The sequence below is a fragment of the Oncorhynchus masou genome, chromosome 14, assembly GCF_036934945.1.
Source record: "Oncorhynchus masou masou isolate Uvic2021 chromosome 14, UVic_Omas_1.1, whole genome shotgun sequence".
Classification (NCBI taxonomy): domain Eukaryota; kingdom Metazoa; phylum Chordata; class Actinopteri; order Salmoniformes; family Salmonidae; genus Oncorhynchus; species Oncorhynchus masou.
In genome coordinates this window covers 33,245,022-33,270,665 of record NC_088225.1, presented here as the reverse complement: position 1 = coordinate 33,270,665, position 25,644 = coordinate 33,245,022, and the positions used below count along the sequence as shown (strand labels likewise).

The following is a 25,644-nucleotide window of genomic DNA, read 5'->3' as shown; positions in this document are numbered from 1 at the left end:
TCTGTTATACCAGCTGTCTAGTCTGTTATACCAGCTGTCTAGTCTGTTATACCAGCTGTCTAGTCTGTTATACCAGCTGTCTAGTCTGTTATACCAGCTGTCTAGTCTGTTATACCAGCTGTCTGGGTCTGTTATACCAGCTGTCTAGTCTGTTATACCAGCTGTCTAGTCTGTTATACCAGCTGTCTAGTCTGTCATACCAGCTGTCTGGTCTGTCATACCAGCTGTCTAGTCTGTTATACCAGCTGTCTAGTCTGTTATACCAGCTGTCTAGTCTGTTATACCAGCTGTCTAGTCTGTTATACCAGCTGTCTAGTCTGTCATACCAGCTGTCTAGTCTGTTATACCAGCTGTCTAGTCTGTTATACCAGCTGTCTAGTCTGTTATACCAGCTGTCTAGTCTGTCATACCAGCTGTCTAGTCTGTTATATTCTGTTATACCAGCTGTCTAGTCTGTTATACCAGCTGTCTAGTCTGTCATACCAGCTGTCTAGTCTGTTATACCAGCTGTCTAGTCTGTCATACCAGCTGTCTGGGTCTGTTATACCAGCTGTCTAGTCTGTTATATTCTGTTATACCAGCTGTCTGGGTCTGTTATACCAGCTGTCTAGTCTGTTATACCAGCTGTCTAGTCTGTTATATTCTGTTATACCAGCTGTCTAGTCTGTTATACCAGCTGTCTAGTCTGTCATACCAGCTGTCTAGTCTGTTATACCAGCTGTCTAGTCTGTCATACCAGCTGTCTAGTCTGTTATACCAGCTGTCTAGTCTTATACCAGCTGTCTAGTCCGTCATACCAGCTGTCTAGTCTGTTATACCAGCTGTCTAGTCTGTTATACCAGCTGTCTAGTCTGTCATACCAGCTGTCTAGTCTGTTATACCAGCTGTCTAGTCTGTTATACCAGCTGTCTGGGTCTGTTATACCAGCTGTCTAGTCTGTTATACCAGCTGTCTGGTCTGTCATACCAGCTGTCTAGTCTGTTATACCAGCTGTCTAGTCTGTTATATTCTGTTATACCAGCTGTCTAGTCTGTTATACCAGCTGTCTGGTCTGTTACACCAGCTGTCTAGTCTGTTATACCAGCTGTCTGGTCTGTTATACCAGCTGTCTAGTCTGTTATAGTCTGTTATACCAGCTGTCTAGTCTGTTATACCAGCTGTCTGGTCTGTTACACCAGCTGTCTAGTCTGTTATACCAGCTGTCTGGTCTGTTACACCAGCTGTCTAGTCTGTTATACCAGCTGTCTAGTCTGTTACACCAGCTGTCTGGTCTGTCATACCAGCTGTCTAGTCTGTTATACCAGCTGTCTAGTCTGTTATATTCTGTTATACCAGCTGTCTAGTCTGTTATACCAGCTGTCTGGTCTGTTACACCAGCTGTCTAGTCTGTTATACCAGCTGTCTGGGTCTGTCATACCAGCTGTCTAGTCTGTTATACCAGCTGTCTAGTCTGTTATATTCTGTTATACCAGCTGTCTAGTCTGTTATACCAGCTGTCTGGTCTGTTACACCAGCTGTCTAGTCTGTTACACCAGCTGTCTAGTCTGTTATACCAGCTGTCTAGTCTGTTATATTCTGTTATACCAGCTGTCTAGTCTGTTATACCAGCTGTCTGGTCTGTTACACCAGCTGTCTAGTCTGTTATATTCTGTTATACCAGCTGTCTAGTCTGTTATACCAGCTGTCTAGTCTGTCATACCAGCTGTCTAGTCTGTTATATTCTGTTATACCAGCTGTCTAGTCTGTTACACCAGCTGTCTAGTCTGTTATACCAGCTGTCTAGTCTGTTATATTCTGTTATACCAGCTGTCTAGTCTGTTATACCAGCTGTCTGGTCTGTTACACCAGCTGTCTAGTCTGTTATATTCTGTTATACCAGCTGTCTATTCTGTTATACCAGCTGTCTAGTCTGTTATACCAGCTGTCTAGTCTGTTATACCAGCTGTCTAGTCTGTTATACCAGCTGTCTAGTCTGTTATATTCTGTTATACCAGCTGTCTAGTCTGTCATACCAGCTGTCTAGTCTGTTATACCAGCTGTCTAGTCTGTCATACCAGCTGTCTAGTCCGTCATACCAGCTGTCTAGTCCGTTATACCAGCTGTCTAGTCTGTTATACCAGCTGTCTAGTCTGTTATACCAGCTGTCTAGTCTGTCATACCAGCTGTCTAGTCTGTCATACCAGCTGTCTAGTCTGTTATACCAGCTGTCTAGTCTGTTATACCAGCTGTCTGGTCTGTTACACCAGCTGTCTAGTCTGTTATATTCTGTTATACCAGCTGTCTAGTCTGTTATACCAGCTGTCTAGTCTGTCATACCAGCTGTCTAGTCTGTTATATTCTGTTATACCAGCTGTCTAGTCTGTTACACCAGCTGTCTAGTCTGTTATACCAGCTGTCTAGTCTGTTATATTCTGTTATACCAGCTGTCTAGTCTGTTATACCAGCTGTCTGGTCTGTTACACCAGCTGTCTAGTCTGTTATATTCTGTTATACCAGCTGTCTATTCTGTTATACCAGCTGTCTAGTCTGTTATACCAGCTGTCTGGTCTGTTACACCAGCTGTCTGGGTCTGTTATACCAGCTGTCTAGTCTGTTATATTCTGTTATACCAGCTGTCTAGTCTGTTATACCAGCTGTCTAGTCTGTCATACCAGCTGTCTAGTCCGTCATACCAGCTGTCTAGTCCGTTATACCAGCTGTCTAGTCTGTTATACCAGCTGTCTAGTCTGTTATACCAGCTGTCTAGTCTGTCATACCAGCTGTCTAGTCTGTCATACCAGCTGTCTAGTCTGTTATACCAGCTGTCTAGTCTGTTATACCAGCTGTCTAGTCTGTCATACCAGCTGTCTAGTCTGTTATATTCTGTTATACCAGCTGTCTAGTCTGTTACACCAGCTGTCTAGTCTGTTATACCAGCTGTCTAGTCTGTTATATTCTGTTATACCAGCTGTCTAGTCTGTTATACCAGCTGTCTGGTCTGTTACACCAGCTGTCTAGTCTGTTATATTCTGTTATACCAGCTGTCTATTCTGTTATACCAGCTGTCTAGTCTGTTATACCAGCTGTCTGGGTCTGTTACACCAGCTGTCTGGGTCTGTTATACCAGCTGTCTAGTCTGTTATATTCTGTTATACCAGCTGTCTAGTCTGTTATACCAGCTGTCTAGTCTGTCATACCAGCTGTCTAGTCCGTCATACCAGCTGTCTAGTCCGTTATACCAGCTGTCTAGTCTGTTATACCAGCTGTCTAGTCTGTTATACCAGCTGTCTAGTCTGTCATACCAGCTGTCTAGTCTGTCATACCAGCTGTCTAGTCTGTTATACCAGCTGTCTAGTCTGTTATACCAGCTGTCTAGTCTGTTATACCAGCTGTCTAGTCTGTCATACCAGCTGTCTAGTCTGTCATACCAGCTGTCTAGTCTGTCATACCAGCTGTCTAGTCTGTCATACCAGCTGTCTAGTCTGTCATACCAGCTGTCTAGTCTGTTATACCAGCTGTCTAGTCTGTCATACCAGCTGTCTAGTCTGTTATACCAGCTGTCTAGTCTGTTATACCAGCGGTCTAGTCTGTTATACCAGCTGTCTAGTCTGTTATACCAGCTGTCTCGTCTGTTATACCAGCTGTCTAGTCTGTTATACCAGCGGTCTAGTCTGTTATACCAGCTGTCTAGTCTGTCATACCAGCTGTCTAGTCTGTTATACCAGCTGTCTAGTCTGTTATAGTCTGTTATACCAGCTGTCTAGTCTGTTATACCAGCTGTCTAGTCTGTTATAGTCTGTTATACCAGCTGTCTAGTCTGTTATATTCTGTTATACCAGCTGTCTAGTCTGTTACACCAGCTGTCTGGTCTGTTATACCAGCTGTCTCGTCTGTTATACCAGCTGTCTCGTCTGTTATACCAGCTGTCTAGTCTGTCATACCAGCTGTCTAGTCTGTTATACCAGCTGTCTAGTCTGTTATACCAGCTGTCTGGTCTGTCATACCAGCTGTCTAGTCTGTTACACCAGCTGTCTAGTCTGTCACACCAGCTGTCTAGTCTGTCACACCAGCTGTCTAGTCTGTTATACCAGCTGTCTAGTCTGTTATACCAGCTGTATAGTCTGTCATACCAGCTGTCTAGTCTGTCATACCAGCTGTCTAGTCTGTCATACCAGCTGTCTAGTCTTATACCAGCTGTCTAGTCTGTTATACCAGCTGTCTAGTCTGTTATAGTCTGTTATACCAGCTGTCTAGTCTGTTATACCAGCTGTCTAGTCTGTCATACCAGCTGTCTAGTCTGTTATACCAGCTGTCTAGTCTGTTATACCAGCTGTCTGGTCTGTTACACCAGCTGTCTAGTCTGTTACACCAGCTGTCTAGTCTGTCATACCAGCTGTCTAGTCTGTTACACCAGCTGTCTAGTCTGTCACACCAGCTGTCTAGTCTGTCATACCAGCTGTCTAGTCTGTTATACCAGCTGTCTAGTCTGTTATACCAGCTGTCTAGTCTGTCATACCAGCTGTCTAGTCTGTCATACCAGCTGTCTAGTCTGTCATACCAGCTGTCTAGTCTGTCATACCAGCTGTCTAGTCTGTCATACCAGCTGTCTAGTCTGTCATACCAGCTGTCTAGTCTGTCATACCAGCTGTCTAGTCTGTCATACCAGCTGTCTAGTCTGTTATACCAGCTGTCTAGTCTTATACCAGCTGTCTAGTCTGTCATACCAGCTGTCTAGTCTGTCATACCAGCTGTCTAGTCTGTTATACCAGCTGTCTAGTCTTATACCAGCTGTCTAGTCCGTCATACCAGCTGTCTAGTCTGTTATACCAGCTGTCTAGTCTGTTATACCAGCTGTCTAGTCTGTCATACCAGCTGTCTAGTCTGTTATACCAGCTGTCTAGTCTGTTATACCAGCTGTCTAGTCTTATACCAGCTGTCTAGTCCGTTATACCAGCTGTCTAGTCTTATACCAGCTGTCTAGTCCGTCATACCAGCTGTCTAGTCTGTTATACCAGCTGTCTAGTCTGTTATACCAGCTGTCTGGGTCTGTTATACCAGCTGTCTAGTCTGTTATACCAGCTGTCTAGTCTGTCATACCAGCTGTCTAGTCTGTTATACCAGCTGTCTAGTCTGTCATACCAGCTGTCTAGTCTGTCATACCAGCTGTCTAGTCTGTCATACCAGCTGTCTAGTCTGTCATACCAGCTGTCTAGTCTGTTATACCAGCTGTCTAGTCTGTTATACCAGCTGTCTAGTCTTATACCAGCTGTCTAGTCCGTCATACCAGCTGTCTAGTCTGTTATAGTCTGTCATACCAGCTGTCTAGTCTGTTATACCAGCTGTCTAGTCTGTTATACCAGCTGTCTAGTCTGTTATACCAGCTGTCTAGTCTGTCATACCAGCTGTCTAGTCTGTCATACCAGCTGTCTAGTCTGTCATACCAGCTGTCTAGTCTGTTATACCAGCTGTCTAGTCTGTCATACCAGCTGTCTAGTCTGTCATACCAGCTGTCTAGTCTGTCATACCAGCTGTCTAGTCTGTTATACCAGCTGTCTAGTCTGTCATACCAGCTGTCTAGTCTGTCATACCAGCTGTCTAGTCTGTCATACCAGCTGTCTAGTCTGTCATACCAGCTGTCTAGTCTGTCATACCAGCTGTCTAGTCTGTCATACCAGCTGTCTAGTCTGTCATACCAGCTGTCTAGTCTGTCATACCAGCTGTCTAGTCTGTCATACCAGCTGTCTAGTCTGTCATACCAGCTGTCTAGTCTGTCATACCAGCTGTCTAGTCTGTTATACTAGCTGTCTAGTCTTATACCAGCTGTCTAGTCTTATACCAGCTGTCTAGTCTTATACCAGCTGTCTAGTCCGTCATACCAGCTGTCTAGTCTGTTATACCAGCTGTCTAGTCTGTTATACCAGCTGTCTAGTCTGTTATACCAGCTGTCTAGTCTGTCATACCAGCTGTCTAGTCCGTCATACCAGCTGTCTAGTCTGTTATACCAGCTGTCTAGTCTTATACCAGCTGTCTAGTCTGTCATACCAGCTGTCTAGTTCGTCATACCAGCTGTCTAGTCTGTCATACCAGCTGTCTAGTCTGTCATACCAGCTGTCTGGTCTGTTTTACCAGCTGTCTGGTCTGTTATACCAGCTGTCTAGTCTGTTATACCAGCTGTCTGGTCTGTTATACCAGCTGTCTGGTCTGTGTTTTATAAATGTGCAATAAGCATAAAACACAGTTTATAGAAGGAATTGGCAACTCGTTCTCATTCTGAGAGAGAAACATCTTATCCAGGTGGGCCACTTGACTACAACATCAAAAAGGAAGTGACCAGACTGTTGAACAGTTGGAGACAGACAGGAGGGTGTATTCATAGCAGTTCAACTGTTCCAGCTTGTTAACAAGCGACCAGATCCAGGTTGTCTCGACCTATTAGGACCAGCACGTGGGCTTATGCTGCAGAGATCGTTGATGAGATCTGTGGTCATGGTCTGTAGCGTCTGCTACCAGAAGACAGTCATTATTAGTGGATGTCCATTATGAAGTCATCTGCTTAGAACTATTTACAAAAAAAAAGAAAAAAAAAGGCATTTTTCATAGACTTGTCACTGATCTGGCTTTCAAGTCTTATTGCAGAGAAGCAGGTTAAACAATTTTTTTTTAATTAAATCATTAAATGGTTAGTGGATCTTGCGGAAGGCTTGTATTTAACCTAGGTTTAATTACACAAGCCCTGAATTCATTAGATTAATCCTGACTGTTTGAAATGCTGTGTGTGGATCTTTAAATCACGCACCGACGACACGTCGATGTTTTTATTTAACAAGGCAAGTCAGATCAGAACTAATTCTTCATTACAATGACGGCCCACCCCGGTCGAACCCGAACCTGGGCGACGCTGGGCCAACTGTGCCCCGTCGTACAGGACTCTCCATCACGGCCAGTTGTGACACGGCCTGGAATCGAACCAGGGCCTGTAGTGACCCCTCTAGTATTGAGAACCAGGGACTGTAGTGGCTCCTCCAGTACTGAGATGCAGGGCCTTAGACCGCTGTGATACAGCCTGGACTGGAACCAGGGTCTGTAGTGGCTCCTCCAGTACTGAGATGCAGGGCCTTAGACCGCTGTGAAACAGTCTGGACTGGAACCAGGGTCTGTAGTGGCTCCTCTAGCACTGAGATGCAGGGCCTTAGACCACTGTGATACAGTATGGAATCGAACCAGGGACTGTAGTGACTCCCCTAGCACTGAGATGCAGGGCCTTAGACGGCTGCGCCACTCGGGGGCCCCAAGCATAAAGTTAGAGACATGGTGAACCGTCCACACGTTGGAAACATACATGTACATGATCACTAGGTCATATCACCCGGCCCTAACCAGCGGAACAATACCCGTCTCATTTCTCTGGATGAGGAGGGATCAGTTTGGCCTGTTAGACCATAAATTATATGCAGGTCCTGAAGTACATAACTAACACCCCCGCCCCCCTCCCTCCTTTTCCAGTTTTTACTATGATAACTGATGATCAAATGGGGCCCATGCCAGTCGGTAAATTCAACCATGTTAACTAACGTTCAGAGCTGGCCATCACACCAACTTGCCAATCCAAAAACTATTTTGCTGACATGAGCTAATTGATCTACTGCACAGCCACATTTCTCTCTCTCAACAGTAAGTTGAGAACCTGACGGAGTTACCAAAAAACAACTGTTGTTGCCCATCCCTGCTGAAGACTATGGAGAGAGACGACCAGAGACATGCAGGAGCAGAGACCAGAAGACATAAAGACCAGAAGACATAAAGACCAGAAGACATAAAGACCAGAGACATGAAGGAGCAGAGACATGAAGGAGCAGAGACATGAAGGAGCAGAGACATGAAGGAGCAGAGACCAGAAGACATAAAGACCAGAAGACATGAAGGAGCAGAGACCAGAAGACATAAAGACCAGAGACATAAAGACCAGAGACATAAAGACCAGAGACATAAAGACCAGAGACATAAAGACCAGAGACATATAGACCAGAGACATATAGACCAGAGACATATAGACCAGAGACATAAAGACCAGAGACATAAAGACCAGAGACATAAAGACCAGAGACATAAAGACCAGAGACATAAAGACCAGAGACATAAAGACCAGAGACATATAGACCAGAGACATATAGACCAGAGACATATAGACCAGAGACATATAGACCAGAGACATATAGACCAGAGACATATAGACCAGAGACATAAAGACCAGAGACATAAAGACCAGAGACATAAAGACCAGAGACATAAAGACCAGAGACATATAGACCAGAGACATATAGACCAGAGACATATAGACCAGAGACATATAGACCAGAGACATAAAGACCAGAGACATAAAGACCAGAGACATAAAGACCAGAGACATGAAAGACCAGAGACATAAAGACCAGAGACATAAAGACCAGAGACATAAAGACCAGAGACATAAAGACCAGAGACATAAAGACCAGAGACATATAGACCAGAGACATATAGACCAGAGACATAAAGACCAGAGACATAAAGACCAGAGACATAAAGACCAGAGACATAAAGACCAGAGACATAAAGACCAGAGACATAAAGACCAGAGACATATAGACCAGAGACATAAAGACCAGAGACATAAAGACCAGAGACATATAGACCAGAGACATAAAGACCAGAGACATAAAGACCAGAGACATATAGACCAGAGACATAAAGACCAGAGACATATAGACCAGAGACATAAAGACCAGAGACATAAAGACCAGAGACATAAAGACCAGAGACATAAAGACCAGAGACATAAAGACCAGAGACATAAAGACCAGAGACATATAGACCAGAGACATATAGACCAGAGACATAAAGACCAGAGACATAAAGACCAGAGACATAAAGACCAGAGACATAAAGACCAGAGACATAAAGACCAGAGACATATAGACCAGAGACATAAAGACCAGAGACATAAAGACCAGAGACATAAAGACCAGAGACATAAAGACCAGAGACATATAGACCAGAGACATATAGACCAGAGACATATAGACCAGAGACATATAGACCAGAGACATAAAGACCAGAGACATAAAGACCAGAGACATAAAGACCAGAGACATAAAGACCAGAGACATAAAGACCAGAGACATGACCTGGTCAGAAGTACTGTACTATACAGGGAACAGGGGGCCATTTCAGATGGAGACACTTTGGCTCTGATGGGGAACTTCCTCTTACCTTTCATTCAAAATATCATTCAGGGTACTGAGGATCGTATCCAACTGTTTCACCAGGGCCTGGTGGGAGGGAGGGACGAGAGAGAGGGGGGGGAGGGAGAGAGAGAGAGAGGGGGAGGGACGAGAGAGAGAGGGCCGAGAGAAGAGAGAAAGGGGAGGGCAAGAGAGAGAGGGAGGGATGAGAGAGAGAAAAGGGGGAGGGCAAGAGAGAGAGAGAGGGGGAGGGCCGAGAGAGAGAAAAGGGGGAGGGCAAGAGAGAGAGAGAGGAGGGAGAGAGAGAGAGAGAGGGGGAGGGCGAGAGAGAGAGAGAGAGAGAGAGGGAGGGGCGAGAGAGAGAAAAGGGGAGGGCAAGAGAGAGAGGGAGGGATGAGAGAGAGAAAAGGGGGAGGGCAAGAGAGTGGAACACAATCAGTGTCAAACAGGGAGAGAACACAGTTCTACAGTGGAGCTGCACCACCACTACCCCCAGTAAACACAGCCCCTACAGTAGTGCACTACCCGGGGCCTACAGTAGTGCACTACGCGGGGCCTACAGTAGTGCACTACTCGGGGCCTATAATAGTGCACTACTCGGGGCCTATAATAGTGCACTAGCCGGGGCCTACAGTAGTGCACTACTCTTTACTGGGGTCAATCGATTGATTGAAAAACAGACAGATCAACCTCACCACTGACGTGGTCAGAGTGAGTGATAAACTACCCAGGTAGATGGACATGATTGATGACGTGGTCAGAGTGAGTGATAAACTACCCAGGTAGATGGACATGATTGATGACGTCGTCAAAGTGAGTGATAAACTACCCAGGTAGATGGACATGATTGATGACGTGGTCAGAGTGAGTGATAAACTACCCAGGTAGATGGACATGATTGATGACGTGGTCAGTGAGTGATAAACTACCCAGGTAGATGGACATGATTGATGACCTCACCACTGATAGATAGATCAGTTGAAGTTGGAAGTTTACATACACATTAGCCAAATACATAAACTCAATAAAGTCCTGACATTTAATCCTAGTAAAAATACCATGTCTTAGGATCACCACTTTATTTTAAGTCAGAATAATAATAGAGAGAATGATTTATTTCAGATTTATTTATTTCATTCATCACATTCCCAGTGGGTCAGAAGTTTACATACACTCAATTAGCATTTGGTAGCTGTGCCTTTAAATTGTTTAATTTGGGTCAAACGTTTCGGGTAGCCTTCCACAAGCTTCCCACAATAAGTTGGGTGAATTTTGGCCCATTCCTCCTGACAGAGCTGGTGTAACTGAGTCAGGTTTGTAGACCTCCTGGCTCGCACACGCTTTTTTAGTTCTGTCCACATATTTTCTATAGGATAGAGGTCAGGGCTTTGTGATGACCACTCCAACACCTTGACTTTGTTGTCCTTAAGCCATTTTGCCACACCTTTGGAAGTATGCTTGGGGTCATTGTCCATTTGGAAGATCCATTTGCGACCAAGCTTTAACTTCATGACTGATGTCTTGAGATGTTGCTTCAATATATCCACATAATTTTCCTCCCTCATGATTCCATCTATTTTGTGAAGTGCACCAGTCCCTGCTGCAGCAAAGCACCCCCACAACATGATGTTGCCACCCCCATGCTTCACGGTTGGGATGGTGTTATCCGGCTTGCAACCCCCTCCCCCTTTCCCCTCCAAACATAACGATGGTCATTATGGCAAAACAGTTTTATTTCATCAGACCAGAGGACATTTCTCCAAAAAGTACGATCGTTGTCCCCATCTCCAGTTACAAATGGTAGTCTTGCTTTTTAATGGCGGTTTTGGAGCAGTGGCTTTTTCCTTGCTGAGCGGCCTTTCAGGTTATGTCGATATAAGACTCGTTTTTACTGTGGATATAGATACTTTTGTACCTGTTTCCTCCAGCATCTTCACAAGGTCCTTTGTTGTTGTTCTGGGATTGATTTGCACTTTTCGCACCAAGGTACGTTCATCTCTAGGAGACAGAACGCGTCTCCTTCCTGAGCGGTATGACGGCTGCGTGGTCCCATGGTGTTTATACTTGCGTACTATTGTTTAAACAGATGAACGTGGTACCTTCAGGCGTTTGGAAATTGCTCCCAAGGATAAACCAGACTTGTGGAGGTCTACAAAAAAACATTCTGAGGTCTTGGGCTGATTTCTTTTGATTTTCCCATGTCAAGCAAAGAGGCATTGAGTTTAAAGGTAGGCCTTGAAATACATCCACAGGTACACCTCCAATTGACTCAAATGATGTTAATTAGCCTATCAGAAGCTTCCAAAGCCATGACATCATTTTCTGGAATTTTCCAAGTTGTTTAAAGGCACAGTCAACTTAGTGCATGTAAACTTCTGACCCACTGGAATTGTGATACAGTGAATTATAAGTGAAATAATCTGTATGTAAGCAATTGTTGGAAAATGTATTTGTGTCATGCACAAAGTAGATGTCCTAACCGACTTGACAAAACTAGTTTAAGACATTTGTGGAGTGGTTGAAAAACTAGTTTTAATGGACTCCAACCTAAGTGTATGTAGAACTTCCCACTTCAACTGTAGATATGATCGATGACCTCACCACTTTGTTGTCAGAGTGAGTGATGAACTCCCGGAGCTGTCTGACAGTGGCCAGCCGGCGGTCCCTGTCCTCCTCACGGGACACACGGCGCAGGAGGTTGGACAGGCGAGACTCATCAGAGTGAGACATCCCTCTGTCTGTAAGGGGGGGGGACAGAGAGAGGGATGGAAAGAACAGGAAAAGAGGGAGAGTGGGTGGGATGTAAAGAGAGATGGAGAAAGAGATTGAAAGAGGGGAATGGAGAGAGGAAATGGTGATCAGAAATAGAATTCAGCAGTTTTGCCATTATATCTAAGAGAACCAGGTAGTGATATCCAAACCCATCCTCAGAACCCCCAGATGCTCCAGGGATGGGATCTATTCCACAGCACCTGATTCAACTGGTCAACTAATCATCAAGACCTTGACGAGGTGAATCGGGTTATTAAGACTGGGGAGGGGTCTGACGACAGCCCCCCGGGGGGGAGGGGTCTGACGACAGCCCCCAGGGGGGGAGAGGTCTGACGACAGCCCCCAGGGGGGGGGAGAGGTCTGACGACAGCCCCCAGGGGGGAGAGGTCTGACGACAGCCCCCAGGGGGGGGAGAGGTCTGACGACAGCCCCCAGGGGGGGGAGAGGTCTGACGACAGCCCCCAGGGGGGGAGAGGTCTGACGACAGCCCCCAGGGTGGGGAGGGGTCTGACGACAGCCCCCAGGGGGGAGAGGTCTGACGACAGCCCCCAGGGGGGGAGAGGTCTGACGACAGCCCCCAGGGGGAGAGGTCTGACAGCAGGGGAGGAGACAGCCCCCAGGGTGGGGAGGGTCTGACGACAGCCCCCGGGGGGAGAGGTCTGACGACAGCCCCCAGGGGGAGAGGTCTGACGACAGCCCCAGGGGGGAGAGGTCTGACGACAGCCCCAGGGGGGGGAGAGGTCTGACGACAGCCCCCGGGGGGGGGAGAGGTCTGACGACAGCCCCCGGGGGGGGGAGAGGTCTGACGACAGCCCCCGGGGGGGGGAGAGGTCTGACGACAGCCCCCGGGGGGGGAGAGGTCTGACGACAGCCCCCAGGGGGGGGGAGAGGTCTGACGACAGCCCCCAGGGGAGAGAGGTCTGACGACAGCCCCTGGTGTATACTAAATACTCACCGTGGGATTTCCTCATGTCCTTAGAAGCTAAAGCACGGTTTCCATGCTGCTGAAAAGTGGTCAAATCGGCGGTCGCATCGTTGATCCTCAACTCTTGCCCCAACGACTTCCAACCAAAAGTATCATCACTGAACCCTCCTGCAGCTTCATATCCTCCTGGAGAGGAGGAGACAGCGAGAGAGAGAGGAGGAGAGGAGACAGCGAGAGAGAGAGGAGGAGAGTAGGAGACAGCGAGAGAGAGAGGAGGAGAGGAGACAGCGAGAGAGAGAGAGGAGGAGAGGAGACAGCGAGAGAGAGAGGAGGAGAGGAGACAGCGAGAGAGAGAGGAGAGGAGACAGCGAAAGAGGAGGAGAGGAGACAGCGAAAGAGGAGGAGAGGAGACAGCGAGAGAGGAGGAGAGGAGACAGCGAAAGAGGAGGAGAGGAGACAGCGAGAGAGGAGGAGAGGAGACAGCGAAAGAGGAGGAGAGGAGACAGCGAAAGAGGAGGAGAGGAGAGGAGGAGCAGTTTAGCACAGATCCATACAGCTATCTGACTAAACTACTCTAAGCTGACCCCCCTTAGCTTACACACAGGTGTTAGGAGCGCAGTAGATGGCTAATTAGCACAGGTGGTCAAGTTCCATAACAACCCAAGCCTGGTCTCTGGTCCTGACCCCATAACAAGCGTTGTAATATGGAGTTGTAATATGGAGTTGTAATATGGAGGGAACACTAACCCCAAGTAGTACTAGTATAGAGAGAATAGGGTGCCATTGGGTCCTAGGGGAAAGTAGTGCACTACATAGAGAATAGGGTGCTATTGGGTCCTGGTCTAAAGTAGTGCGGGGGAACCCGGGGATTCACGGTGCTTTCCTTCTTCTAGATGCCCGGGACAGATACGACACTACAGAGACAGGAAGTCTCTTTCTCTTTCACTTCCACAGAAACATTAAGCCGACGTGAGTCTGAGGACCCAGGAAGGAAAGAGGGAGAGAAGCTGGATGCCTTTACTGCTAAGCTGACCCCATAACAACCCAAGCCTGGTCTCATGTACTGCTAACCTGACCCCACAACAACCCAAGCCTGGTCTCATGTACTGCTAACCTGACCCCACAACAACCCAAGCCTGGTCTCATGTACTGCTAACCTGACCCCATAACAACCCAAGCCTGGTCTCATGTACTGCTAAGCTGACCCCATAACAACCCAAGCCTGGTCTCTGCTAAGCTGACCCCATAACAACCCAAGCCTGGTCTCTGCTAACCTGACCCCATAACAACACAAGCCTGGTCTCTGCTAACCTGACCCCATAACAACACAAGCCTGGTCTCTGCTAACCTGACCCCATAACAACCCAAGCCTGGTCTCATGTACTGCTAACCTGACCCCATAACAACCCAAGCCTGGTCTCTGCTAACCTGACCCCATAACAACCCAAGCCTGGTCTCTGCTAACCTGACCCCATAACAACCCAAGCCTGGTCTCATGTACTGCTAACATGACCCCATAACAACCCAAGCCTGGTCTCTGCTAAGCTGACCCCATAACAACCCAAGCCTGGTCTCTGCTAACCTGACCCCATAACAACCCAAGCCTGGTCTCTGCTAACCTGACCCCATAACAACCCAAGCCTGGTCTCATGTACTGCTAACATGACCCCATAACAACCCAAGCCTGGTCTCTGCTAACATGACCCCATAACAACCCAAGCCTGGTCTCTGCTAACATAACCCCATAACAACCCAAGCCTGGTCTCTGCTAACATGACCCCATAACAACCCAAGCCTGGTCTCTGCTAACATGACCCCATAACAACCCAAGCCTGGTCTCTGCTAACCTGACCCCATAACAACCCAAGCCTGGTCTCTGCTAACCTGACCCCATAACAACCCAAGCCTGGTCTCTGCTAACCTGACCCCATAACAACCCAAGCCTGGTCTCATGTACTGCTAAGCTGACCCCATAACAACCCAAGACTGGTCTCATGTACTGCTAACCTGACCCCATAACAACCCAAGCCTGGTCTCTGCTAACATGACCCCATAACAACCCAAGCCTGGTCTCTGCTAAGCTGACCCCATAACAACCCAAGCCTGGTCTCTGCTAACCTGACCCCATAACAACTCAAGCCTGGTCTCATGTACTGCTAAGCTGACCCCATAACAACCCAAGCCTGGTCTCATGTACTGCTAAGCTGACCCCATAACAACCCAAGCCTGGTCTCTGCTAACCTGACCCCATAACAACCCAAGCCTGGTCTCTGCTAACCTGACCCCATAACAACCCAAGCCTGGTCTCTGCTAACCTGACCCCACAACAACCCAAGCCTGGTCTCAGATCTGTTTGTGCTGTCTTGCCAACTGGCTCCTATGGTCTTTGTCACTTGTTGTCCCTTGGCACGACGGCACAAACAGATCCAGGACCAGGCTATTATAACACACAGCACCTCTGCCCGGGTCGGCAGGCCTGAACCAGGCTATTATAACACACAGCACCTCTGCCTGGGTCGGCAGGCCTGAACCAGGCTATTATAACACACAGCACCCCTGTCTGGGTCGGCAGGCCTGAACCAGGCTACTATAACACACAGCACCTCTGCCTGGGTCGGCAGGCCTGAACCAGGCTATTATAACACACAGCACCCCTGCCTGGGTCGGCAGGCCTGAACCAGGCTATTATAACACACAGCACCTCTGTCTGGGTCGGCGGGCCTGAACCAGGCTACTATAACACACAGCACCTCTGCCTGGGTCGGCAGGCCTGAACCAGGCTACTATAACACACAGCACCCTGCCTGGGTCGGCAGGCCTGAACCAGGCTATTATAACACACAGCACCTCTGCCTGGGTCGGCAGGCCTGAACAAGGCTACTATAACACACAGCACCCCTGTCTGGGTCGGCAGGCCTGAACCAGGCTATTATAACACACAGCACCCCTGTCTGGGTCGGCAGGCCTGAACCAGGCTACTATAACACACAGCACCCCTGTCTGGGTCGGCAGGCCTGAACCAGGCTATTATAACACACAGCACCCCTGCCTGGGTCGGCGGGCCTGAACCAGGCTATTATAACACACAGCACCTCTGCCTGGGTCGGCAGGCATGAACCAGGCTACTATAACACACAGCACCTCTGTCTGGGTCGGCAGGCCTGAACCAGGCTATTATAACACACAGCACCCCTGCCTGGGTCGGCAGGCCTGAACCAGGCTATTATAACACACAGCACCCCTGTCTGGGTCAGCAGGCCTGAACCAGGCTATTATAACACACAGCACCCCTGTCTGGGTCGGCAGGCCTGAACCAGGCTACTATAACACACAGCACCCCTGCCTGGGTCGGCAGGCCTGAACCAGGCTACTATAACACACAGCACCCCTGTCTGGGTCGGCAGGCCTGTTACGAAGAGAGCAATGGGTAGCAGGTTTGCCTACAGTGAGACCCGCAAGGGGCGTAACAGTCGTAGCCCACTTAAATCACTACAGTACCACCAACATGCTGCAGACAGGCAGTAGCACCCACCCCCAGCCCACTCACACCCCAACATGCTGCAGATAGGCAGTAGCACCCACCCCCAGCCCACACCCACCCAAACATGCTGCAGACAGGCAGTAGCACCCACCCCCAGCCCACCCCAACATGCTGCAGACAGGCAGTAAACAAATCAACATGCTCATTTACTAGCACCCACCCCCAGCCCACACCCACCCCAACATGCTGCAGACAGGCAGTAGCACCCACCCCAGCCCACGCCCACCCCCAGCCCACTCACACCCCAACATGCTGCAGACAGGCAGTAGCACCCACCCCCAGCCCACACCCATCCCAACATGCTGCAGACAGGCAGTAGCACCCAACACCAGCCCACACCCATCCCAACATGCTGCAGACAGGCAGTAGCACCCACCCCCAGCCCACCCCAACATGTTGCAGACAGGCAGTAGCACCCACCCCCAGCCCACACCCACCCCAACATGCTGCAGACAGGCAGTAGCACCCAGCCCACACCCACCACAACATGCTGCAGACAGTAGACAGTAACAGTAACACCCACCCCCTTCGTCCAGTGTGTCTGCGGTGTCTGGGAAGGCATCATTATGTAGGAGAGGTGGGGAGACAGGCCGGTCCGAGGTTGCTACTCCCACTGCTGTTGGGTCGTATACAGCTGCTGCAGCTGGACCCAGGTCTCTGGTGGCGATGCACTTCACACCGTCCTGGCTAGCTGCTGACACGCTGTCGCCTCTGAAGCCGGTGGACAGAGGAGCAGAGGGGGGGGGGGAAGACACAAACACACAGTCAGTGAAATCCCCCAGGGAAGACAGTCAGGGCAACTTGTTCTTGATCGATGCTAAATGACTGTGGTTCATCATTTTTTTAAACATTTTATTTAACTAGGCAAATCAGCTAAGAACAAATTCTTATTTACAATGACGGCCTACCAGGGAACAGTGGGTTAACTGCCTTGTTTAGGGGCAGAAGGCCAGGTCTTTACATTGTCAGTTTGGGGATTCGATCCAGCAACCTTTCCACCCAATCATAACTTATATGGATACACTCCCTACAGTTTGACAATCTCACCCCAATTTTTATTTTTTATTTTACCTTTATTTAACCTGGCAAGTCAGTTAAGAACACATTCTTATTTTCAATGACGGCCTGGGAACAGTGGGTTAACTGCCTGTTCAGGGGGTTTGAACTCGCAACCTTCCTGTTACTAGGTCCAATGCTCTAACCACTACGCTACCCTGCCGCCCCAATCTGGTTTACAAGTCTAGGATTTAACAACTGGATACATGGCTTGAGAAATGATTCTAGCTCATTTACAGCTCTGTGGAATAGTTTCTATAGGACTATGAGCATTTGTCTGAACAGAACCGTCAAATGGAGGGAGGTGGAGGTCTCAACTGAAGGAATTTTTTAACACCACCACCCACTCGTTGATCAGGAACTGATTAACTTGCATAATGCACTTTATTGATGTCCCTGTGCAATTCAAACCGCTGACAGCATTGCTAAATCACTTTCGTTTGCTGGTCAAGGGTGGTACCGCGCAAAACTAGTAAAGTTAGCAGGTTAGCAATCAGTTAGCAAGCGTTAAAAACCCCAGTAGCTAGTTAGTGCCCTTCTGCCTAGTTACTGTTTGAGCGATAACTAGGTAGCCAATTTCAACTGTCAAGACGAGGTTATCTAGCTAATCATTGTTGACCAGATAACGTTACACAAGACAGCAGGAAAGACAAACGTTGCCCACTGATGGCCAACCGTTCGGTCGCCAACTAGAAAGCCAATGTTGCCACACTTTACGTTACTATTTGATGTCAAATCAGTTTACTGTTCCGGATACCGAGTTATCAAATCACAACCAACCAACGACTGGTATTGTAGCTATCTATCTAACAAGCTCTGGGGACAAAATGTGAAGAAAGTTACAACCTAGCTCACGAACACTAGCCATAGTTAGCTGCTAGTTAGTTAGCTAGCTGGCTAACATCATATGCTGCCACGATGTGCGCTTTGAGTTAACTGACGTGAACTAGCTGGCTACCAAGTGAAGGTAACATGCCATCTCAGTGACACTTAATATTGGCTAATAATAGTAATAACAACTAGCAATAGCTAGCTAACACCACTTCCACTGTTACCGAAATAGCTTCCAATCATTGGCTTCTCTTACCAGGTGAGCTAGCTAGCCATGTATACCTAAACACGAGGAAAGCATAGCAATGCGGCAGGTTGTTTTGAGTCAGAATAAAATGCGCAAAGTGTTGGTTAGCCTTGATAGCTAGTTTGAATAACGTTATCAAGCTTTGAGCGTTTGCTTACATGTTTGCTGGCTAGCTACTGTTATCAAGCCATTTCCCTAACGTGTGGGAACCAAAGTGTCTGACTAGCCAAATAAAGGAGCCGAGGTTAGGCCCAGCGGATCCCCGTTCTCTTTTAGACCGTCTCCCCCCGTGGCGCGATACCAACCTGGGCTGCCAATCATTCCAGTTTCGCTGCAGTTTGTGGGCGCTGCTAAGCCGAAACCCAAGGGCTTTACGGCTCATTACCTTTGCGAGAACAGCATGACCTGCTCTCAACTGGATTAAATTCCGTGAACAAGCGTATTTGCTCGCTATCTATTTATTTCATGTCCATTAATGGACCCTCTGCAGCTATCGGTGTGCGTTATGTTTTGTGTCGGGTCCGGCCTCCTTTCTTTTTTTTCCTCCTTTATTTTTTGTCTCCCACTCCTTCTTCTATTCTTGATGAAAGAGCCACTGGACCCATCTCTTTATAACAGCGCCATCTGCCGGAATTTATAGCGACCATAGCAAGGAGCTGTGACTGCAACAGAACAGGTTTGATCAAATAACTCAGAGATTTACCGAGCTAACCTCACTGACCCTCAAAAAAAAAAATAAACATACAAAATATATACACCGATGTTCACGGTTCTCTACTTCTTCTCAATCTCCTCTGCAGCTAGTTGTTTGTTTTTGCACATCACTTGGAATATGCGTTGCTAAGCGACAGCATCAGGAGCGGGAGTGAGGAGAGAGAGCATGCATGCAGCAACATAGGATGCAAGGTAAAGATGAGCAGGATTCAAAGCATTATGGTGTGTGTAGTAGTGCAAACTACAATGGGGTTTTTTCTCCATAAAATGTTCATATAGCACACACACACACACACACACACACACACACACACACACACACACACACACACACACACACACACACACACACACACACACACACAAACAGCTATGTCTTACTATATACCAACAATTGATTCCCATTCACACACACATACACATGTGTACACCTATTTTTTCTTGATATATGAAACTGTAAGCTGTAACAGCTGACAAATGAACAACAGGGTAGGACAACCCCCCCCCCCCCCCCTCTACCATAAAGAAGCTACATTCTTGTCTCTTCTGTAGATGTTATAACCATGTATTGCTACCACTGTGTCTTCAAAGGAAGGATGTAAGTGAGTTTCAGATATACATTTATTAATGTTAACTTTTAATAGCAAGTTATCAAATGTAATGAACCTTGTTTCTTAGGCTACGTGTGTTAATGTGGCCAATATTACCTTGCGACATGGGGCCGTGCATTATCATGCTGAAACAGGAGGTGATGGCGGCGGATGAATGGCACGAAAATGGACCTAGGATCTCTGTGCATTCAATATGCCAACGATAAAATGCAATGTGTTCGTTGCCCGTAGCTTATGCCTCCACATACCATAACTCCACCGACACCATGGAGAACTCCGTTCACAACGTTGACATCAGCAAACCGCTCGCCCACACGACACCATACACACTGTCTGCCATCTGCCCTACAACGGCCCAGGTGTTGGGACCCTCAGGATGACAAATCAGAGCAAGCTTATTGACTGCAAGTACACGATTTACCTTCAGGGGTGAATGTATCGAACCAGTTGTTGTGATAAAAGTTTTTATGTTGTTGTGCCCTCTCCTCAAACAGTAGCATGGTATTTTTTCACTGTAACAGCTAAATTCCAAGCATCTGCCTCTAACCCTAGGAAGCTCTTTGCCACCTTCTCCTCCCTCCTGAATCCTCCACCCCCTCCCCCCCCTCCTCCCTCTCTGCAGATGACTTCGTCAACCATTTTGAAAAGAAGGTCGACGACATCCGATCCTCGTTTGCTAAGTCAAACGACACCGCTGGTTCTGCTCACACTGCCCTACCCTGTGCTCTGACCTCTTTCTCCCCTCTCTCTCCAGATGAAATCTCGCTTCTTGTGACGGCCGGCCGCCCAACAACCTGCCCGCTTGACCCTATCCCCTCCTCTCTTCTCCAGACCATTTCTGGAGACCTTCTCCCTTACCTCACCTCGCTCATCAACTCATCCCTGACCGCTGGCTACGTCCCTTCCGTCTTCAAGAGAGCGAGAGTTGCACCCCTTCTGAAAAAACCTACACTCGATCCCTCCGATGTCAACAACTACAGACCAGTATCCCTTCTTTCTTTTCTCTCCAAAACTCTTGAACGTGCCGTCCTTGGCCAGCTCTCCCGCTATCTCTCTCAGAATGACCTTCTTGATCCAAATCAGTCAGGTTTCAAGACTAGTCATTCAACTGAGACTGCTCTTCTCTGTATCACGGAGGCGCTCCGCACTGCTAAAGCTAACTCTCTCTCCTCTGCTCTCATCCTTCTAGACCTATCGGCTGCCTTCGATACTGTGAACCATCAGATCCTCCTCTCCACCCTCTCCGAGTTGGGCATCTCCGGCGCGGCCCACGCTTGGATTGCGTCCTACCTGACAGGTCGCTCCTACCAGGTGGCGTGGCGAGAATCTGTCTCCTCGCCACGCGCTCTCACCACTGGTGTCCCCCAGGGCTCTGTTCTAGGCCCTCTCCTATTCTCGCTATACACCAAGTCACTTGGCTCTGTCATAACCTCACATGGTCTCTCCTATCATTGCTATGCAGACGACACACAATTAATCTTCTCCTTTCCCCCTTCTGATGACCAGGTGGCGAATCGCATCTCTGCATGTCTGGCAGACATATCAGTGTGAATGACGGATCACCACCTCAAGCTGAACCTCGGCAAGACGAAGCTGCTCCTCCTCCCGGGGAAGGACTGCCCGTTCCATGATCTCGCCATCACGGTTGACAACTCCATTGTGTCCTCCTCCCAGAGCGCTAAGAACCTTGGCGTGATCCTGGACAACACCCTGTCGTTCTCAACTAACATCAAGGCGGTGGCCCGATCCTGTAGGTTCATGCTCTACAACATCCGCAGAGTACGACCCTGCCTCACACAGGAAGCGGCGCAGGTCCTAATCCAGGCACTTGTCATCTCCCGTCTGGATTACTGCAACTCGCTGTTGGCTGGGCTCCCTGCCTGTGCCATTAAACCCCTACAACTCATCCAGAACGCCGCAGCCCGTCTGGTGTTCAACCTTCCCAAGTTCTCTCACGTCACCCCGCTCCTCCGCTCTCTCCACTGGCTTCCAGTTGAAGCTCGCATCCGCTACAAGACCATGGTGCTTGCCTACGGAGCTGTGAGGGGAACGGCACCGCAGTACCTCCAGGCTCTGATCAGGCCCTACACCCAAACAAGGGCACTGCATTCATCCACCTATGGCCTGCTTGCCTCCCTACCACTGAGGAAGTACAGTTCCCGCTCAGCCCAGTCAAAACTGTTCGCTGCTCTGGCCCCCCAATGGTGGAACAAACTCCCTCACGACGCCAGGACAGCGGAGTCAATCACCACCTTCCGGAGACACCTGAAACCCCACCTCTTTAAGGAATACCTAGGATAGGATAAAGTAATCCTTCTCACCCCCCCTTAAATGATTTAGATGCACTATTGTAAAGTGGCTGTTCCACTGGATGTCAGAAGGTGAATTCACCAATTTGTAAGTCGCTCTGGATAAGAGCGTCTGCTAAATGACTTAAATGTAAATGTAAATGTCTACTGTAAATTGGACAGCGCATTTAGATTAACAATAATTTAAGCTCTCTACCCATATCAGATACCAGATGTCCTGCGAAATGTTCTTGTTACTTACAACCTCATGCTAATCACATTAGCGCACGTTAGTTCAATCGTCCCGCGGGGGGACCCACCAATCCTGTAGAGGTTTTAACAGCCAATGACTCACAATACTCCTACTAGGGCAAACCGTCTCAGTGCTAACAGGGTAACTCAGGTTGATAGGCGCACGATACTGCTGGTAATAGCATTCAGGGGAGTTATAGAAACATCAAGGAGGTTACCCTTATCCCTATCAAACGCTCCCTAAAACACTTCAGCGAGCAGGCCTTTCTAATCGACCTGGCCCGGGTATCCTGGAAGGATATTGACCTCATCCCGTCAGTAGAAGATGCCTGTAGCCTCCAACCTCTCTCATTCTATTGGAGAGTGGCTCCACACAGCCGTGAAGACCGCCTGGGTCCTAAATGAACAGCGGCCAGGCAGTCTTCATGGGCGTGTGGAGCCACGATCCAATGGGATGAAGGAGATTGGAGGCAACAGGGAGCAGGGGACACATTAGTTAATGAATAGATCATTAGTGCACATAGTAGCAAAATGTTTTGGCAACTGAAAGTGTTATTGCAACTGAAACAAGAGTTTCTTATTGGACAGATTCAGGTAGGTGGTCCCTCCCCTTTTCTGTCTGTTTTGGTGTCGAGTCAACAGGAGCCTGACAATGATGTGCTATCACGGTATTCCACAAGATGGCAGCACAGAGCAGAAGTGGAGTTTGAACTAAGCATATACGAATAACGAATAATGTATTCAAACCCACATATTCAAACTTCTACAACAGCTCTCCTCACTATATAATAACAGATGATTGGTCATACAGCTCTCCTCACTATATAATAACAGATGATTGGTCATACAGCTCTCCTCACTATATAATAACAGATGATTGGTCATACAGCTCTCCTCACTATATAATAACAGATGATTGGTCATACAGCTCTCCTCACTATATAATAACAGATGATTGGTCATGCAGCTCTCCTCACTATATAATAACAGATTATTGGTCATACAGCTCTCCTCACTATATAATAACAGATGATTGGTCATACAGCTCTCCTCTCTATATAATAACAGATTATTGGTCATGCAGCTCTCCTCACTATATAATAACAGATGATTGGTCATACAGCTCTCCTCACTATATAATAACAGATGATTGGTCATACAGCTCTCCTCACTATATAATGAGAAAATGATGAGGTCTGTGTGGTTGTTTTTGTTTAACTGTCCACCCCCCCGCTCTCTGCCTCTCTCTCTCTCCTTCTCTCTCTCTCCTTCTCTCTCTCTCTCTCCTTCTCTCTCTCTCTCCTTCTCTCTCTTTCTCCTTCTCTCTCTCCCTCTCTCTCTCTCAGTCCTCTCTCTCTCTCTCTCTCTCTCTCTCTCTCTCTCTCTCTCTCTCTCTCTCTCTCTCTCTCTCTCTCTCTCTCTCTCTCACCTGTCTCTGTGCTTGTCTCCAGCCCCTCCAGGTGTTGCTCATCTTCTCCACTTATCTTCTGTGTATTTATACCGGTGTTTTCTGTCTGTCTGTGCCAGTTCATCTTGTTTGTTCAAGTCAACCAGCGGTTTGTCTCAGCTACTGTTTTTCCAATCTCTTTTTTCTCTCGCCCTCCTGGTTTTTCACCCTTGACTGTCCTGACCCTGTATCCACCTGCCTGACCCTGTATCCACCCACCTGACCTCTCTGCCTGACCCTGTATCCACCCTCCTGACCACTCTGCCTGACCCTGTATCCACCCTCCTGACCACTCTGCCTGACCCTGTATCCACCCTCCTGACCACTCTGCCTGACCCTGTATCCACCCTCCTGACCCTGTATCCACCCGCCTGACCACTCTGCCTGACCCTGTATCCACCCGCCTGACCTCTCTGCCTGACCCTGTATCCACCCTCCTGACCACTCTGCCTGACCCTGTATCCACCCTCCTGACCCTGTATCCACCCGCCTGACCACTCTGCCTGACCCTGTATCCACCCGCCTGACCACTCTGCCTGACCCTGTATCCACCCTCCTGACCACTCTGCCTGACCCTGTATCCACCAGCCTGACCCTGTATCCACCCGCCTGACCACTCTATCTGACCCTGTATCCACCCGCCTGACCACTCTGCCTGACCCTGTATCCACCCTCCTGACCACTCTATCTGACCCTGTATCCACCCACCTGACCACTCTGCCTGACCCTGTATCCACCCTCCTGACCACTCTGCCTGACCCTGTATCCACCCTCCTGACCACTCTGCCTGACCCTGTATCCACCAGCCTGACCCTGTATCCACCCGCCTGACCACTCTATCTGACCCTGTATCCACCCGCCTGACCACTCTGCCTGACCCTGTATCCACCCTCCTGACCCTGTATCCACCCGCCTGACCACTCTGCCTGACCCTGTATCCACCCACCTGACCACTCTGCCTGACCCTGTATCCACCCTCCTGACCACTCTGCCTGACCCTGTATCCACCCGCCTGACCTCTCTGTCTGACCCTGTATCCACCCTCCTGACCCTGTATCCACCCGCCTGACCACTCTGCCTGACCCTGTATCCACCCACCTGACCACTCTGCCTGACCCTGTATCCACCCTCCTGACCACTCTGCCTGTATCCACCCGCCTGACCACTCTGCCTGACCCTGTATCCACCCGCCTGACCACTCTGCCTGACCCTGTATCCACCCTCCTGACCACTCTGCCTGTATCCACCCGCCTGACCACTCTGCCTGACCCTGTATCCACCCTCCTGACCACTCTGCCTGTATCCACCCGCCTGACCACTCTGCCTGACCCTGTATCCACCCTCCTGACCACTCTGCCTGTATCCACCCGCCTGACCACTCTGCCTGACCCTGTATCCACCCTCCTGACCACTCTGCCTGTATCCACCCGCCTGACCACTCTGCCTGACCCTGTATCCACCCACCTGACCACTCTGCCTGACCCTGTATCCACCCTCCTGACCACTCTGCCTGACCCTCAGCCTGCCTGACCACTCTGCCTGACCCTGTACCCACCCTCCTGACCACTCTGCCTGACCCTGTATCCACCCACCTGACCACTCTGCTTGACCCTGTATCCACCCACCTGACCACTCTGCCTGACCCTGTATCCACCCTCCTGACCACTCTGCCTGACCCTGTATCCACCCGCCTGACCACTCTGCCTGACCCTGTATCCACCAGCCTGACCCTGTATCCACCCTCCTGACCACTCTGCCTGACC

The 25,644-nt window shown here is 48.8% G+C and overlaps 1 protein-coding gene across 1 annotated transcript in view; it reads right to left on the bottom strand.

Moving 5' to 3' along the window:
- Positions 1–19,127, bottom strand: part of LOC135553877 (serine/threonine-protein kinase SMG1-like) — a 130,821-nt gene extending 111,694 nt beyond the window's left edge. Inside the window, 5 exon segments of the mRNA XM_064985803.1 lie at positions 9,226–9,284; positions 11,799–11,935; positions 12,925–13,080; positions 16,959–17,146; positions 18,875–19,127. Coding sequence (XP_064841875.1) covers positions 9,226–9,284; positions 11,799–11,935; positions 12,925–13,080; positions 16,959–17,146; positions 18,875–18,951 — 617 coding nt within the window. The 5' untranslated portion in view covers positions 18,952–19,127.
- Between the last annotated feature and the right edge of the window lie 6,517 nt (positions 19,128–25,644).